This window comes from Drosophila arizonae, chromosome 2, assembly GCF_054131065.1.
Source record: "Drosophila arizonae isolate 15081-1271.41 chromosome 2, UAZ_ARI_1.0, whole genome shotgun sequence".
Classification (NCBI taxonomy): domain Eukaryota; kingdom Metazoa; phylum Arthropoda; class Insecta; order Diptera; family Drosophilidae; genus Drosophila; species Drosophila arizonae.
In genome coordinates this window covers 34,840,908-34,860,058 of record NC_142922.1, presented here as the reverse complement: position 1 = coordinate 34,860,058, position 19,151 = coordinate 34,840,908, and the positions used below count along the sequence as shown (strand labels likewise).

Below are 19,151 nucleotides of genomic sequence, written 5' to 3'. Positions count from 1 at the left end.
GAAAATCAATATTCTTATTTTTCAAATAATCGCGAACATGTCGAACGTTTTGATGACAAAACCTCTCGTGCCATACTTGTAAAGAATCACTTTCTTTCGATTCTATTTTTCTTGTTAAATTACACAATTTTGGCATCGAAACATTCGCATCTAATTTTAATAAGTTTCCGAACCTAGAACCCGTTGCAATTATTTTATTATCACGTCTCAACAAACACTGTGTTCCTTTATTTTTAATAAGACAATCAACACCCCTTTTTGCAGCTGACATAATAGAAAATAAATTGTAAACTATTTCCGGAACATACAAAACATCAAACATTGTCGTCGCCCTTTTATTATTATTGACATAAGTTTCAATATCAATATTACCTTTTCCGTGCGCCGTGATATATTTACCGTTACCTACGCCTATCCTCAGGGGCTCCAAAAATTCTTCATAAGTAGAATACCAATCTCGACGCCTTGACATGTGATCAGAAGCTCCTGAGTCGATCACCCACACGTCATCTTCTCTGCCGTCCCTGCTCGCAATCAATCCTTTCCTCGATGATTCACCCGATTCTCCTTGATTATTTTCCGCTTGACTTCCTGCATTTCTCCTTTGGTGACAGGTGTTGCTCTTGTGGCCTTTCTTCTTGCATATATAACACCTGTAGCAGTCCTTCTTCAGATGTCCCATCACGCCGCAGTTATAGCACTTCATAATTTTCTTCTTATTTTCATGTTCTCTTTTATTTTTGCCGTTGTCGGCAACTAACGCTGTTGACTCTTCAGGTACCACTTCTTGTTCTTTTGACCGCATTTCTTCTGTCATTAAACGAGTCGTCAAATTGTTCAATGTTCTTTTGCTGTCTTCGACCGAATCCCACGCACTATGAAAATAGTTAAACTTTTGAGGCAACGATGACAGGATTCGCGACATTAACATTGTTTCAGGCACAGCACTTCCAAGATTTTTCATCTTGCTCCACAAAACTTCCAACTTTGAAATATTGTAGTCCACACTCTCACTTTCAATCCATTTGAAATCAAAAAATTGTTTCTGAATAGCCGATAAATTTTCTTCTGATTTCATATCATACACTGAGTTCAATTTTATCCACATTTCTCTTGCTGTTTTGCAGCTCACAATCAATTCCATCGGTCTTCTCTCGATAGAATGAATAATTATTTTCCTTGCAGTCTTATCAGCTTTCAAGAACCTTTTCGAGTCTCTCTCGTATGTTGCAGACTCCTGTGTCGGACACGTCAAACTACCTTCACAAACGGCAAGAACATCGTCGTCTTCTTCCAATAGCGTACGAATCATAAAACACCACAAATGCCAATTGTCTTTGTCGCGTAATCGTTCAATTCTCATATTTAATGGCTCCATTTTCATTGTCTTTATTTAGTTACAAATTTGCCACTAATTCACTTTTGTACTTGCACTCGATTTCACACTACATTACACGTTTAGCACTGTCTGGGCCCATAACCTGTTGAAGGTTTTTCTTAAATGAAACACGGTATATGTAGGCGCAACGCAAAAAGTTTATTTAACACAATATTCAGTAACAAGTACACTTCTTCACGTACCGCGACTTAACTAACCGAGCCGACACACTGACATTGATCTTTCACAATGAACTTACTGAATGAATTTTGGCTCGACTTACAGCACGCTTATATACCTACTTCTACTGCATATCGAATGTTCTGGATGTCTCCTTATGCTTCTATGTTTGCGTCTATTTCATAATCCAGAACATTCGGTTTCTTATTCTAGAGACAAATGTGCGATCAGCCGACGACTGTGTTTACCGTTAGCTCAAATGCTCACTTGATGATGAGTTTTTCTAGATCAATCCTCAACAATTACCCTTCATAAAATTATCTGCTATTCCGAAGTTATTTGAGAAAATTATAACATCGGCCTTGCAGCATTTTGGCAAATCGATTATTCAACCATCTCAACACGGTTTTGTTCAAAATCAATCAACGTCGTCTAATTTACTTGAATTTACTTTGCTTGTTAATGCTTTTCTAAAAAAATGCAAACTAATGTTATTTATACTGACTTCAGTAAAATATTTGACTCAGTACATCATCACATACTAATTCTAAAGCTTAGGATATTCACCTAAACTTGTGTCTGGGATTTCATCTTATTTAATGGGTAGAACTCAAAGAGTCTTGCTGAGAACAGCTATTTCTAAACTTATCTTTGTTTCATCTGGTGTGCCTCAGGGTTGCCATTTGGGTCCTTTGCTCTCTTCCCTTTTTATACCCTGAACAAATTTTCAATGGGAAATCAGGGTATAATGTTTTTTATACTCATTCACGAAAGTGAATCAGTATATTGGTTTTGTGCAATGTCCGTCTTGCTGTCCGTCCGTCTGTCCGTCTGTCCGTCTGTCCGTCTGTCCGTATGAACGCAATCTATTTCGGCGCTATTGAAGCTAGAGACTTGAAATTTGGAACACATACTCGTGTATATCTCCGATTTATAAAGTGTTAAAATTTTCCCGATCCGCCCACTAGGGGCGTGGCAAATCGGAAAATGCATTTTCCGATATACCAGAAATCATGTTTGTTGAAGAGCTAGAAAGCTGAAACTTGGTATGTAGGTCCGCGTTGACCACCCAAGATCACGAGCTATGGCGGATATATCTACGCCCATTGGGGGCGTGGCAAATCGGATAAAACTGTATCTCCTAAAGTTGTAAACCTAGAATGCTGAAATTTTGCACGTCAGCTAATGGTATGATTCTATAAAGTCTGAAGATAAATTATAAGTCTACGCCCGTTGGGGGCGTGGCAAATCGGACCTGAAGATATAGTGATTTTTTAAATTCTCCTATATTTTGGACACTATTGATGGCAGAGACCTCAAATTTTGTATATATACTCGGACTGATCACCCAAGACCAAAAAGTTTTGTCGGATATATGTCCGCCCACAGGGGGCGTGGCAAACCGCAAAAGTTTATATCTCCTAAAGTATAATAGCTAGAAGCTTCAAATTTGGATAGTTGAGTTACTGGTAGCCTCCTCTATCGATTCCCCAAAAATAATTTTTACGCCTCTTTAGGGGCGTGGCATATCGAAAAATACCCTGTAATTTTCACATTTTTTTAGGGTAAGCATTCAAACTTTGCAGTTAGGGTAACGTTATCTCTTTCTAAAAACTGACCAAAAATGAGGTGTCTACGCCCAGTTGGGGCGTGGCAAATCGGAAAAACCTGTATATTCTACAGTATTAGAACGAAACTTAACTACTAAATTGTTGATGGGATGTGAATGAGTATTCCGCAGTCGGTAACGCCCAACTGCAACGTTCTTACTTGTTTTTTTTTTAAATGTATGTAACAGGCAGAAGGAGGCGTTGCAGACCCCATAAAGTATATATATCATGATCAGGGCGACGAGCTGAGTCGATTTGGCGCTGCCCGTCTGTCTGTCCGTCCGTCTGTCCGTATGTATGAACGCGTCAATCTCAGAAGATATAAGAGCTAGAGACTTTTTTTCCTAGGTTCGTGTATAGCTTTGTGTAGAACTTTTCGTGTAGAACTTTGCTTTAAATATCGATAACTGTACCCGTTATTTTATTATCGGTTAAAAACATTATCGAAAACCAGAGCTAGAGCTTCCGAATTTTAAATGTATACTTATATGCATTTTTTACAATTTCGGGTTTTGTCAAAATTTATACATACATTTAACAAAACTATTATACCCTGATTTCCCATTGAAAATGGGTTCAGGGTATAAAAACTATTAAACTTCATCATGACTATAACTCTTCTACGGCAGGTAAAAAATGGGAAATCAGAGTATAATGGTTTTGTGAAAAGTATGTAACAGGTAGAAGGAATTATCGCAGACCCCAAAAAGTATATATATTCTGGATTTGGACGACGAGCTGAGTCGATATAATCCTATCCGTCTGTCCGTCCGTCCGTATGAGCAAAAGGATCTGAGAAGATATAAGAGCTGAAATTTGGCATGCATACTCGTGTATACCATAGGCAGTACAAGTTTATCATATTTTTTTCGATAACTCATCCGATAACTTTTGTATCGAAAAATGGCCTTTGTTTTTCAGCCTAATTTTAACATCATTTGACCTGAAGACTTCAAATTGGCGCTGTATAGAAAGTTAATCGATACGAAGATTTTGTCGTTTTCAGATTTTGGATACCACGCCCCCTGAAATGAGTATATTGGTTTTGTGCAATGTCCGTCTTGCTGTCCATCCGTCTGTCTGTCTGTCCGTATGAACGCAATCTATTTCGGCGGTATTGAAGCTAGAGACTTGAAATTTGGATATATTTGTATATCTCCGATTTGTAAAGTGTTAAAGTTTTCCCGATCCGTTCACTAGGGGCGTGGCAAATCGGAAAATGCATTTTCCGATATACCAGAAATCATGTTTGTTGAAGAGCTAGAAAGCTGAAATTTGGTATGTAGGTCCGCGTCGACATCCCAAGTTCACGAGCCATGGCGGATAAATATTTTAGATATTCTGTTTCTAACTGTACAGTCAAATTGAAGCTCATGAGTATTTCAACTAATAAGCTTTACTGGTTTTCTACCCCGCCATTTATATATATATATGTATATTTATGGGTATATATGTATTCCAGATTTCAAAATTGCTTGGAACTGGCTTGTATTCATACGGATAGATGTCAAAACGGTCATATCTAGGGATACAATATCGAATGCAAAGTATCGATCATGTACTTGTCGGAGAGTTATTTGAATATAGATATCGATTGGCAATACCGATAGTTATATGCTTTGAGTGGCATTTTAAGTTATTAAACTCCCTAATTGCTGAGCGTAGTCCGTGCACGTAGTGTTGGGAAGTGGCAACGAGTAGAATTGCCATATCGTCTGAAAACGGCTCCAGAGCAGTTGAGATGCAATAGTCGAGATGAACGCACGCATACGTAATTCCTGAAGCTCCAACGCTATAAACAAAACGGCGGCAAGGCCGTTACAAATGTGGAGCCGATTTCATCAGATGGTGAAATAGCGAATTGGGAAAATATTGCTGAAGACCCGACATCAGAAGTGGGATTGGTCCGCCCTAACACTAATGTCGACACACGTTTCGCCGACCTAGAGAAGCAAGTCAGAGATCTCAAGGAAATAGTCGCACAGGTAAGCAATCCATTGAGGGCAAAACTAATGCAAAACAAGTTTGTCTGCCAAAATATAATGCGTATTAACTGAGTGCGGATGATTTCTCCAGGCGCACGACGGTTGACTTAATCATTGCAGATAATCCTCTCCAAGGTAGCGATCTCGTCATGTCGCTTAGTCGAGCTCTGGAAAACAGCGCTTCGCAGTCCTGTCCAACAGCAAACAGAGACAAGGAAATGTCGGCGTACATGAGAAGCATGTGGTTGTCTGTTCTGTGGTAGAGCCTCTCGGACAATTAAGCGTATCTGGTGAGAGTGTAACATTTTGTTTCGATTCTGGTGCCGAATGCACTTTAGTAAAAGAATCAGTAGGCAAGAAAAATTGTGTAACATGGTAGTCTTAAAACAATGTACAATGTTTGGAGAGATATTACCAGATTCCTAGACTAAAGCGTTCAGTATACTTTTCTTGTTTAGATATGGCAAAGCGAATTCTATGAAATACCCGTACATCCAGATTCAGTAGAGTGAATAGCCCTCGAAACGTCGGAAGGGCAGTACGAGTTTTTGGTGATGCCGTTCGGATTAAAGAATGCTCCGTCAGTGTTTCAACGTGCGGTAATTAGGGCATTAGGTGACCTATCTTATTCATACAGTATCTTTTATATTGCCGATATTTGTATTATTGCACAGACAAGAGAAGACGCAAACAGTTCTAGATATTTTGACAAAAACGGGGGTTTCTTTCTCTCTCTCGGGTAGACAATTAGGCCCAATGAACGACAGATAGCAGCACTCGTGGTATTACCACCACCGCAATCAGTTACATAAGTAAGACAGTTTATAGGACTTACCTATTTTCGTCAATTTATTTATTCTAATGTTTTCAGAAATAATGATGCTTCTGTTTTAACTTCTCACTAATAATAATGTATTTGTATGGAATGAACAATACGAAGAAACAAGACGACCAATCATATCAATTTAAGCTATATTCGACCCTCAACAACCTTTCGAATTGCATACAGATATCAGTAGTGTAGTATCCATGTACGGATGTAATTCTACTGCACAAAATTTACAATAAGCGGCATGTGGTCGAGTATTTTAGCAAAATAACTTCTCTTGCTGAGTTCAAGTATCACTCTTACGAGTTGGAGACAGTTTTTAATGTAGTGAAGCATTTCCGCCATTACTTGCTTGGCAATGATTTCGCCCTATTCACGGACTGCAATTCGTTAAAGGCAAGCTTCAACAACATTAATATATCTCCAAGAGTCTTTAGGTGGTGGGTATAACTTCAGGGAGATATGGGCTTGGAAGAAAATACATACATTGTTTTGTTTAGAAAAATTCAAAGGAATGACAGAAATCTTTGTTTTCCTATGATACCCAGAGCATTCAAGTGGTCGGTCATAAACCACGTACATAAAGCAATAATGCATTTTGGATGGCCAAATACGTTATTTGTTCAACAATATGTCGAAATACGGTAGAAAATTGGTTGAAAATTTCATTATCTGCAAATTATCCAAATCAAAGTCTGACAAAATTCAATCAGAGCTGCATTCTATACCAAAAATAGAGATCCCGTGTCATACCCTGCATATTGATATAACGGGAAAGTTAAGTGGAAAAGAGAGGTTAAGAAATACGTAATTGTCTTAATTGATTCGATCACCAGATATATTTTGTTATATCATTCCACACAGATTGAGATCTTTTACTAACCCTAAAGAGGCGTAAAAATTATTTTTGGGTCATCGATAGAGGAGGTTACTAATAACTCAACTATTAAAATTTGAAGCTTCTAGTTTTTATACTTTAGGAGATATAAACTTTTGCGGTTTGTCACGCCCCCTGTGGGCGGACATATATCCGTCGAAGCTTTTTGGTCTTGGGTCGTCAGCCCGAGTATATATACCAAATCTAGCATTAATAGTGTGCAACATATAGCAGAATACAAAAAATCCCTATATAATCAGGTCCTATTTGCCACGCTCCTAATGGGCGTCCACATATAATTTTGAATTTATTTTTTCATTTCATTTATCTTTATAGAATCATAACATTAGCCTACGTGCGAAATTTCAGCGTTCTAGTTTTAAAACTCGAGGAGATACAGTTTTAACAAACAACAAATATTTGATTATTTTTTATTAATTTTTGACTGAACGGAATTTAATGAAACTTTTCAGCATATGATATACATATTATATTGAAGATTTGAGAAATTAAAAAAAATGAAAAATCATTCACAATTAGCTATAGTGGCATCTGACTTGAACTTGAATGTTTTTACTCGAAAAAAAAAATAACGGGATGATTTATCGAATTTTAAAAGCCAACTCGACGTCCGAGCTGTATATACGGTCATTTTAAAAATTCAAAATTCAAGTCTCTAGCTCTTATATCTTCGGAAATCGACGCGTTCAAACATACGGACAGACGGACGGACGGACAGACGGACAGGGCCAAATCAACTCAGCTCGTCGCCCTGATCAAGAATATATATACTTTGTGGGGTCTGCCACGCCTCCTTCTACCTGTTACATACATTTCAACAAAACAATTATACCCTGATTTCCCATTGAAAATGGGTTCAGGGTATAACAAGTAAGAAGCTCTAGTCAAGACTGCTCGACTACGAGATCCCCTGAACCCTTCGAGCAATAGCTGTTTCAATCATTTTTCGCGTCTTTCTGCTCACAAAAGACACACACACACGCACATACACAGAGATACGCACGCACGCATAAATACGCATTGGCTGCAATGGTGGCTTACTATGGGAACTTAATTGTCTAATAACTTTTCTTGTGAATAGACAATCTTCATGAAACTTTCATATTATAAGTATAACATAGATATGCATATATTTACTAAAGCACAAGTACCTAGTATTTGAAATACGCCTTTTACAAATGTGATGGTGAGGGGGTGGGGGGTAAATTTTGACAAAACCCGAAATTGTATAAAATGCATATAAGTATACATTTAAAATTCGGAAGCTCTTGCTCTAGCTCTGGTTTTCGATAATGTTTTTAACCGATAACAAAATAACGGGTAAAGTTATCGATATTTAAGCAAAGTTCGATATGCGCGTGCTATACACGGACCTAGGAAAAAAAGTCTCTAGCTCTTATATCTTCCGACATCGACGCGTTCATACATACGGACGGACGGACGAACAGACAGACGGACAGGGCCAAATCAACTCAGCTCGTCGCCCTGATCAAAAATATATATACTTTATGGGGTCTGCCACGCCTTCTTCTGCCTGTTACATACATTTCAACAAAACCAAGAGATATACCAAGATTTCCTATTGAAAATTGGCTCAGGGTATAAAAAATTTCCCCAGGTTGGCGCGATTGTTAGCCACTATTCTTTGAATTTTCAATGCTGTGTGTCATTTGTGTCATTTAGTGTGATTACGGTGTCATTAGGAGCCAATCAACCTTTTTTGTGCGTTGCGATTTTTATTATAGATAAAAATATCGAACAATGAGTTTGTGTGAAATTTTGTGTTTCATACAAAATTTCTTATGCCAAAACGTTGGAAATGTTGAAAAAAACATTTGTTGATACAACCATTTCGAAAACTCAAGTTTACGTTAGGTATCAATCGTTCAAAGAGAGGTGAACGATTTAACACGTTCAGGACGACCTTTGACCTCTTCAACTGAAGAATTCGTGGTGTTGTTCAATCGGAATTCTTACTGGAGGGCCAGACCGTCAATAAAGAATATATTATCTTGGCGTTATGAGGCGTTTGAGAGAGAATGTTCGTCGCAAAAGACCAGAACAACACACCACAGTAATGCACCAGCACACAAAGCGATCATTGTGAACGAGTTTTTGAACAAAAATTCAACAAATATCATCGAACAACCACCGTACTCTGTGACTTTTTCCTGTTTCCAAAACAAAAATTACCACTTCGTGGATCCCGTTATGAGAGTACTGAAGACATAAAAACTAATTCGCAACGAGAAGTGAATGCCATCCCAGAATATAGCTTTAAAAAGTGTTTCGAGGATTGAATTTTTCGTTGCAAGAAGGGTATTGCATCAGAAGAGGCCTATTTGAAGGGGATATAATAATAATAAATTTAGATGATTGATAAGTTGTTTGTGTTTTATTTGAAATTTCTGGGTACTTATTTGACAGAATGTATGTCTTTATTAACCATATCAGCCATTGCTGGTATTTTCAAGTTGTCCGTTCGTTAGCTTAATCGACAAAAGTTCGCTTATAAAGACATTTAGCGTATATTATATATTTTAATTTTTTGTCTGCTTCCATTTGTCCTTAGCTTCACGTGTAGCTTCCGGGACAAGAGAACTTTTAGCTCCTCCCAAAATATTTGATGTTGCTTGAGTTGCTAGTACTGCCGGACACAACACTAATTGAGGCAATTGTCTAACTACAGCACCAACTGCTCCACTATATCCTTTTTGATCATGCTCCTCAATGGCTGCTTCCAGAAGTGTAGTCGCAGATTCATTTATTCCCTTAAATTAAAATTTAAAAAAATTTATTTTTTTGTATTATTTATTATTTCTTCTACAACATTAAAAAAAAAACATAATTTGCATTATTTATACAGTTTATCAAGAAAAATTGTACATACTGAGAAAAAGTTTTGAGTTCAGATGCATAATTAATAAGTTTTTTTTTTTTTTGAAAAAGAAATTTCCGATGATTTAAAAAGGCTATTATATATGCATCTAACGTCAAAAAGTGAAAAATGAGCTTTTACAGCCTAGCGGTAATTTTTATATGTAGCTCTAAACGGACAAAAAACAAGAACGTTGCACACGGGCGTTACAGACAGAGTTAAATCGATTCATCTCGTCGCCCTGATCAAGAATATATATACTTTATGGGGTCTGTCACGCCTCCTTCTGCCTGTTACATACATTTCAACAAAACCTTATACCCTGATTTTCCATTGAAAATGGGTTCAGGGTATAAAAAGGAAAGTATTACAAATATTGCAAGAAATAGTAAAAAGAGCAAAGAACAAACCTAAAAATCATAGCAGATCGACTCCTATTTCAGTAAATTTACCTTATAATTTACAATCTTCTTCTCAGCTGTCTCTGATTTATCAAAATGTACGTGGCTTAAATTCTAAATTTAAATATCTATTCTTTCACAGTTGTAGTGTACAATATGATATTATTGCACTCACTGAAACTAAAATAATATTCATAATAGTGAACTCCTTTCAGGTAATTTCACTACTTATAGAATCGATCGTTCGGTGCGCAGAGGGGGTGGGGTGTTAATTGCTGTTAAATGTATTATCCTTTCTGAATCGTTTACCTTTTCGTCCTTCATGATGCGGAGATTATAGGGGTTACATTAACTCTCCAATCGTGCTCATTGTTTATCACATGTTCTTATATCCTTCCCTCTTCTGATGTACAAGTTTATGCTCAACATATTAATTGTATTAAAGATAGAGACGTGCTTCTTGTGTAGAGTGATTTTAGTATTCCGAACACTTCTGGGTCATCAACTTGTAATGCAAATTACTTTACTCCGACAATTGATCACTATCTTTTTGATGAATTTTTAACCTGTCTATGTTTCAGCTGAACTCTATTTGTAAAAATCTGAATCGCATTAATCATTCATTAATCATGATTCGCTCATTAATGTCATGAGATCAACTCTTTTCTGCTCACCTGAGGATATACACCACCCCACTTTAGAGGTTTTATTAACTGTTGATAATCCTCCCACTCATACTCCTTTGCCTTCTAAACTTAGCTGCTGTTATCGTATGAGCAATTTTGCTTTGCTCATCGAATTAATTAATTAAACAGACTGGTCTCTTTTATATGAGTCGGTTGATATTAATTGGGCAGCATCGATTTCTTTTATACCACCTTAAACTCTATTCTGGATGTTTGTGTCCCTCTCTGCCGTATTTCGCCAGTTTCAAATAAGCCACCTTGGTTAACCAAGTCTCTTTCGACCTTAAGAAACATTAAAACTAAATGTTTTAAAAATTATAAAAAGTCTGCCAAGTCAAATTTCAATCTTTTAAATTTTAGTTGTTATGAGAACTATCTTATACGTTCCAAACGTCAGTTTTCTCGAGATCCTAAACAATTTTACTCATTTGTAAACTCGAAGCGTAAATCTTCTGGTTTGCCGTCCTCATTTGTCCTTGGTGGTGAAAAAAAATCTTCAGGATTCCTGTGATCTATTTGCAGATTTTTTCAATCCACTTATTCTTCTGCTGATCTCTACAGCAAATCATATCCATATTCACTTCCTGAATATGGGTCTATAAATACTCCTAAAGTTACTGCAGCCTCTCTGGCTGCAGCCATTAGGACATTGAAATCATCTTTCTCTCCCGGTGCCGATAATATTCCTAGTTGTGTGATTAAAGAGTGCAGTGTTTCTCTTCAGTCACAACTACTAAAATTGTTTAACTTGTCCTTAGGTACTTCTGTGTTCCCTTCAATTTGGAAAGAATCTTTCATCATTACCCTTCATAAAATTATCTGCTATTCCGAAGTTATTTGAGAAAATTATAACATCGGCCTTGCAGCATTTTGGCAAATCGATTATTCAACCATCTCAACACGGTTTTGTTCAAAATCAATCAACGTCGTCTAATTTACTTGAATTTACTTTGCTTGTTAATGCTTTTCTAAAAAAATGCAAACTAATGTTATTTATACTGACTTCAGTAAAATATTTGACTCAGTACATCATCACATACTAATTCTAAAGCTTAAGCGCTTAGGATATTCACCTAAACTTGTGTCTGGGATTTCATCTTATTTAATGGGTAGAACTCAAAGAGTCTTGCTGAGAACAGCTATTTCTAAACTTATCTTTGTTTCATCTGGTGTGCCTCAGGGTTGCCATTTGGGTCCTTTGCTCTCTTCCCTTTTTATACCCTGAACAAATTTTCAATGGGAAATCAGGGTATAATGTTTTTTTTTTTTTAAATGTATGTAACAGGCAGAAGGAGGCGTTGCAGACCCCATAAAGTATATATATCATGATCAGGGCGACGAGCTGAGTCGATTTGGCACTGCCCGTCTGTCTGTCCGTCCGTCTGTCCGTATGTATGAACGCGTCAATCTCAGAAGATATAAGAGCTAGAGACTGTTTTTCCTAGGTTCGTGTATAGCTTTGTGTAGAACTTTTCGTGTAGAACTTTGCTTTAAATATCGATAACTGTACCCGTTATTTTATTATCGGTTAAAAACATTATCGAAAACCAGAGCTAGAGCTAGAGCTTCCGAATTTTAAATGTATACTTATATGCATTTTATACAATTTCGGGTTTTGTCAAAATTTATACATACATTTAACAAAACTATTATACCCTGATTTCCCATTGAAAATGGGTTCAGGGTATAAAAACTATTAAACTTCATCATGACTATAACTCTTCTACGGCAGGTAAAAAATGGGAAATCAGAGTATAATGGTTTTGTGAAAAGTATGTAACAGGTAGAAGGAATTATCGCAGACCCCAAAAAGTATATATATTCTGGATTTGGACGACGAGCTGAGTCGATATAATCCTATCCGTCTGTCCGTCCGTCCGTATGAGCAAAAGGATCTGAGAAGATATAAGAGCTAGAGAGCTGAAATTTGGCATGCATACTCGTGTATACCATAGGCAGTACAAGTTTATCATATTTTTTTCGATAACTCATCCGATAACTTTTGTATCGAAAAATGGCCTTTGTTTTTCAGCCTAATTTGAACATCATTTGACCTGAAGACTTCAAATTTGCGCTGTATAGAAAGTTAATCGATACGAAGATTTTGTCGTTTTCAGATTTTGGATACCACGCCCCCTGAAATGAGTATATTGGTTTTGTGCAATGTCCGTCTTGCTGTCCATCCGTCTGTCTGTCTGTCCGTATGAACGCAATCTATTTCGGCGGTATTGAAGCTAGAGACTTGAAATTTGGAACACATGCTCGTGTATATCTCCGATTTGTAAAGTGTTAAAGTTTTCCCGATCCGCTCACTAAGGGCGTGGCGAATCGAAAAATGCATTTTCCAATATACTAGAAATAATGTTTGTTGAAGAGCTAGAAAGCTGAAATTTGGTATGTAGGTCCGCGTCGACATCCCAAGTTCACGAGCTATGGCGGATAAATATTTTAGATATTCTGTTTCTAACTGTACAGTCAAATTGAAGCTCATGAGTATTTCAACTAATAAGCTTTACTGGTTTTCTACCCCGCCATTTATATATATATATATGTATATTTATGGGTATATATGTATTCCAGATTTCAAAATTGCTTGGAACTGGCTTGTATTCATACGGATAGATGTCAAAACGGTCATATCTAGGGATACAATATCGAATGCAAAGTATCGATCATGTACTTGTCGGAGAGTTATTTGAATATAGATATCGATTGGCAATACCGATAGTTATATGCTTTGACTGGCATTTTAAGTTATTAAACTCTCTAATTGCTGAGCGTAGTCCGTGCACGTAGTGTTGGGAAGTGGCAACGAGTAGAATTGCCATATCGTCTGAAGACGGCTCCAGAGCAGTTGAGATGCAATAGTCGAGATGAACGCACGCATACGTAATTCCTGAAGCTCCAACGCTATAAACAAAACGGCGGCAAGGCCGTTACAAATGTGGCGCCGATTTCATCAGATGGTGAAATAGCGAATTGGGAAAATATTGCTGAAGACCCGACATCAGAAGTGGGATTGGTCCGGCCTAACACTAATGTCGACACACGTTTCGCCGACCTAGAGAAGCAAGTCAGAGATCTCAAGGAAATAGTCGCACAGGTAAGCAATCCATTGAGGGCAAAACTAATGCAAAACAAGTTTGTCTGCCAAAATATAATGCGTATTAACTGAGTGCGGATGACTTCTCCAGGCGCACGACGATTGACTTAATCATTGCAGATAATCCTCTCCAAGGTAGCGATCTCGTCATGTCGCTTAGTCGAGCTCTGGAAAGCAGCGCTTCGCAGTCCTGTCCAACAGCAAACAGAGACAATTAAGCGTATCTGGTGAGAGTGTACCATTTTGTTTCGATTGCCGAATGCACTTTAGTAAAAGAATCAGTAGGCAAGAAGTTAGCAGGGAAAAAATTGTGTAAGATGGTAACATGGTCTTAAAACAATGTACAATCTTTGGAGAGATATTACCAGATTCCTAGACTAAAGCGTTCAGTATACTTTTCTTGTTTAGATATGGCAAAGCGAATTCTATGAAATACCCGTACATCCAGATTCAGTAGAGTGAATAGCCCTCGAAACGTCGGAACGGCAGTACGAGTTTTTGGTGATGCCGTTCGGATTAAAGAATGCCCCGTCAGTGTTTCAACGTGCGGTAATTAGGGCATTAGGTGACCTATCTTATTCATACAGTATCTTTTATATTGCCGATATTTGTATTATTGCACAGACAAGAGAAGACGCAAACAGTTCTAGATATTTTGACAAAAACGGGGGTTTCTTTCGTTCTTGAGAACCACTATTGCCAACCTAGATTATGAGATCTCGGGTAGACAATTAGGCCCAATGAACGACAGATAGCAGCACTCGTGGTATTACCACCACCGCAATCAGTTACATAAGTAAGACAGTTTATAGGACTTACCTATTTTCGTCAATTTATTTATTCTAATGTTTTCAGGCTGCAGCCATTAGGACATTGAAATCATCTTTCTCTCCCGGTGCCGATAATATTCCTAGTTGTGTGATTAAAGAGTGCAGTGTTTCTCTTCAGTCACAACTACTAAAATTGTTTAACTTGTCCTTAGGTACTTCTGTGTTCCCTTCAATTTGGAAAGAATCTTTCATCATTACCCTTCATAAAATTATCTGCTATTCCGAAGTTATTTGAGAAAATTATAACATCGGCCTTGCAGCATTTTGGCAAATCGATTATTCAACCATCTCAACACGGTTTTGTTCAAAATCAATCAACGTCGTCTAATTTACTTGAATTTACTTTGCTTGTTAATGCTTTTCTAAAAAAATGCAAACTAATGTTATTTATACTGACTTCAGTAAAATATTTGACTCAGTACATCATCACATACTAATTCTAAAGCTTAAGCGCTTAGGATATTCACCTAAACTTGTGTCTGGGATTTCATCTTATTTAATGGGTAGAACTCAAAGAGTCTTGCTGAGAACAGCTATTTCTAAACTTATCTTTGTTTCATCTGGTGTGCCTCAGGGTTGCCATTTGGGTCCTTTGCTCTCTTCCCTTTTTATACCCTGAACAAATTTTCAATGGGAAATCAGGGTATAATGTTTTTTTTTTTTTTAAATGTATGTAACAGGCAGAAGGAGGCGTTGCAGACCCCATAAAGTATATATATCATGATCAGGGCGATGAGCTGAGTCGATTTGGCGCTGCCCGTCTGTCTGTCCGTCCGTCTGTCCGTATGTATGAACGCGTCAATCTCAGAAGATATAAGAGCTAGAGACTGTTTTTCCTAGGTTCGTGTATAGCTTTGTGTAGAACTTTTCGTGTAGAACTTTGCTTTAAATATCGATAACTGTACCCGTTATTTTATTATCGGTTAAAAACATTATCGAAAACCAGAGCTAGAGCTAGAGCTTCCGAATTTTAAATGTATACTTATATGCATTTTATACAATTTCGGGTTTTGTCAAAATTTATACATACATTTAACAAAACTATTATACCCTGATTTCCCATTGAAAATGGGTTCAGGGTATAAAAACTATTAAACTTCATCATGACTATAACTCTTCTACGGCAGGTAAAAAATGGGAAATCAGAGTATAATGGTTTTGTGAAAAGTATGTAACAGGTAGAAGGAATTATCGCAGACCCCAAAAAGTATATATATTCTGGATTTGGACGACGAGCTGAGTCGATATAATCCTATCCGTCTGTCCGTCCGTCCGTATGAGCAAAAGGATCTGAGAAGATATAAGAGCTAGAGAGCTGAAATTTGGCATGCATACTCGTGTATACCATAGGCAGTACAAGTTTATCATATTTTTTTCGATAACTCATCCGATAACTTTTGTATCGAAAAATGGCCTTTGTTTTTCAGCCTAATTTGAACATCATTTGACCTGAAGACTTCAAATTTGCGCTGTATAGAAAGTTAATCGATACGAAGATTTTGTCGTTTTCAGATTTTGGATACCACGCCCCCTGAAATGAGTATATTGGTTTTGTGCAATGTCCGTCTTGCTGTCCATCCGTCTGTCTGTCTGTCCGTATGAACGCAATCTATTTCGGCGGTATTGAAGCTAGAGACTTGAAATTTGGAACACATGCTCGTGTATATCTCCGATTTGTAAAGTGTTAAAGTTTTCCCGATCCGCTCACTAAGGGCGTGGCGAATCGAAAAATGCATTTTCCAATATACTAGAAATAATGTTTGTTGAAGAGCTAGAAAGCTGAAATTTGGTATGTAGGTCCGCGTCGACATCCCAAGTTCACGAGCTATGGCGGATAAATATTTTAGATATTCTGTTTCTAACTGTACAGTCAAATTGAAGCTCATGAGTATTTCAACTAATAAGCTTTACTGGTTTTCTACCCCGCCATTTATATATATATATATGTATATTTATGGGTATATATGTATTCCAGATTTCAAAATTGCTTGGAACTGGCTTGTATTCATACGGATAGATGTCAAAACGGTCATATCTAGGGATACAATATCGAATGCAAAGTATCGATCATGTACTTGTCGGAGAGTTATTTGAATATAGATATCGATTGGCAATACCGATAGTTATATGCTTTGACTGGCATTTTAAGTTATTAAACTCTCTAATTGCTGAGCGTAGTCCGTGCACGTAGTGTTGGGAAGTGGCAACGAGTAGAATTGCCATATCGTCTGAAGACGGCTCCAGAGCAGTTGAGATGCAATAGTCGAGATGAACGCACGCATACGTAATTCCTGAAGCTCCAACGCTATAAACAAAACGGCGGCAAGGCCGTTACAAATGTGGCGCCGATTTCATCAGATGGTGAAATAGCGAATTGGGAAAATATTGCTGAAGACCCGACATCAGAAGTGGGATTGGTCCGGCCTAACACTAATGTCGACACACGTTTCGCCGACCTAGAGAAGCAAGTCAGAGATCTCAAGGAAATAGTCGCACAGGTAAGCAATCCATTGAGGGCAAAACTAATGCAAAACAAGTTTGTCTGCCAAAATATAATGCGTATTAACTGAGTGCGGATGACTTCTCCAGGCGCACGACGATTGACTTAATCATTGCAGATAATCCTCTCCAAGGTAGCGATCTCGTCATGTCGCTTAGTCGAGCTCTGGAAAGCAGCGCTTCGCAGTCCTGTCCAACAGCAAACAGAGACAATTAAGCGTATCTGGTGAGAGTGTACCATTTTGTTTCGATTGCCGAATGCACTTTAGTAAAAGAATCAGTAGGCAAGAAGTTAGCAGGGAAAAAATTGTGTAACATGGTAACATGGTCTTAAAACAATGTACAATCTTTGGAGAGATATTACCAGATTCCTAGACTAAAGCGTTCAGTATACTTTTCTTGTTTAGATATGGCAAAGCGAATTCTATGAAATACCCGTACATCCAGATTCAGTAGAGTGAATAGCCCTCGAAACGTCGGAACGGCAGTACGAGTTTTTGGTGATGCCGTTCGGATTAAAGAATGCCCCGTCAGTGTTTCAACGTGCGGTAATTAGGGCATTAGGTGACCTATCTTATTCATACAGTATCTTTTATATTGCCGATATTTGTATTATTGCACAGACAAGAGAAGACGCAAACAGTTCTAGATATTTTGACAAAAACGGGGGTTTCTTTCGTTCTTGAGAACCACTATTGCCAACCTAGATTATGAGATCTCGGGTAGACAATTAGGCCCAATGAACGACAGATAGCAGCACTCGTGGTATTACCACCACCGCAATCAGTTACATAAGTAAGACAGTTTATAGGACTTACCTATTTTCGTCAATTTATTTATTCTAATGTTTTCAGAAATAATGATGCTTCTGTTTTAACTTCTCACTAATAATAATGTATTTGTTAAGGCATTTGGATTTGCCTTCTGAAATATTATTATATATTATTATAAGAAATTGAATTATTATGAAGTATTAATTATATATTATTATCGAAATTGTATAGGTTAAGTAATTGAAGCTGAACCACTGTACAGAGAAGTTGTTATTGTACACGCTAGCACGGGAGTGTCGCTCTCCAAAAGATCGCTCTCTCGCTGCTCGCTGTTAGATGCGCATAGGTGCGCTCTCTACTGTGCAAGCTGCGCTTGCGTTCATGTTAAATTTAATAAATTCAGTACAAAATTGAACACCGGTGCCAGCACTTCGTATATTTCAGAGAGACCGCAAGTTGCTGTCTACTTTTTTTTATATTATACACTGGCCATCGAAGGACCAGACTCCTTTTGGAAGGACATTTTTGGCGCCCCCGGGTGGACACTCTCTGGAATTGAAGGAAGCTGGATTATGGATTTTGTGGATAATCAGGGAAGTACATAAATACATAGAGCACATAGATGACCAAGTAATGCAAGCCATAAATAAATAAATGCATTACTTGAGACATACAAAATATTAATGTATGTACAATCTACGCCTATGTACATTGTGTTGAGCTTATTTCAAATTGAAATTAAAAAAAAAAAATAAATAAAAATAATAATAAGGTGCATATTGACCTTTGATCTGCAAATAATTCAATCTCTATTGCCTCGCATAATCCAAGTTTTCTTTGGCGCCGTTAGTGTGTTACAGTTTTTTTGCTCATTTTCGTCTCGCACTTTCGTTTTGCGCTTGCGCTCACAGCTCGCTCTCGCTCGCACATAAAAGTTCGTTCTCGCTTGCACAGATAATTGCGCTCTTAATTTACGCTCTTCATTTGCATGCGCGCTTGCAATATCGTTTGCACTCGCGCTTGCACTTATAGTTGCGCTCTCGTTTTACTGTCTCGCTTGCACATATTAGTGCGCGCTCACTTTGCGCTCAGTGCATACTC

At 37.6% G+C, this 19,151-nt stretch overlaps 2 protein-coding genes and 1 long non-coding RNA gene across 10 annotated transcripts in view; 1 reads left to right on the top strand and 2 right to left on the bottom strand.

Moving 5' to 3' along the window:
- LOC149270965 (uncharacterized) overlaps window positions 1-5,692 on the top strand; it is an 83,702-nt gene extending 78,010 nt beyond the window's left edge. Inside the window, exons 2-3 of the long non-coding RNA XR_016268489.1 lie at window positions 4,631-5,153; window positions 5,245-5,692. This is a non-coding gene — a long non-coding RNA (uncharacterized LOC149270965). The remainder of the gene's footprint in view (window positions 1-4,630; window positions 5,154-5,244) is intronic.
- The window catches only part of Atg2 (Autophagy-related 2), a 274,490-nt gene that overhangs the window by 41,774 nt on the left and 213,565 nt on the right, over window positions 1-19,151 (bottom strand). For 2 of the 8 annotated variants that reach the window (XM_089461791.1, XM_089461792.1), the window contains one exon: window positions 9,254-9,651. The exons of 5 other annotated variants lie outside the window; for them this stretch is intronic. In XM_089461791.1, the coding sequence (XP_089317917.1) occupies window positions 9,421-9,651 (231 nt within the window). In that variant the 3' untranslated portion in view covers window positions 9,254-9,420. Of the gene's footprint in view, window positions 1-9,253; window positions 9,652-11,036; window positions 14,946-19,151 lie in introns of those variants that run through there. One more of the 8 variants, XM_089461794.1, reaches the window with a different exon arrangement.
- Myo81F (unconventional myosin 81F) overlaps window positions 1-19,151 on the bottom strand; it is a 281,418-nt gene that overhangs the window by 235,474 nt on the left and 26,793 nt on the right. The gene's annotated exons all lie outside the window — the stretch shown is intronic.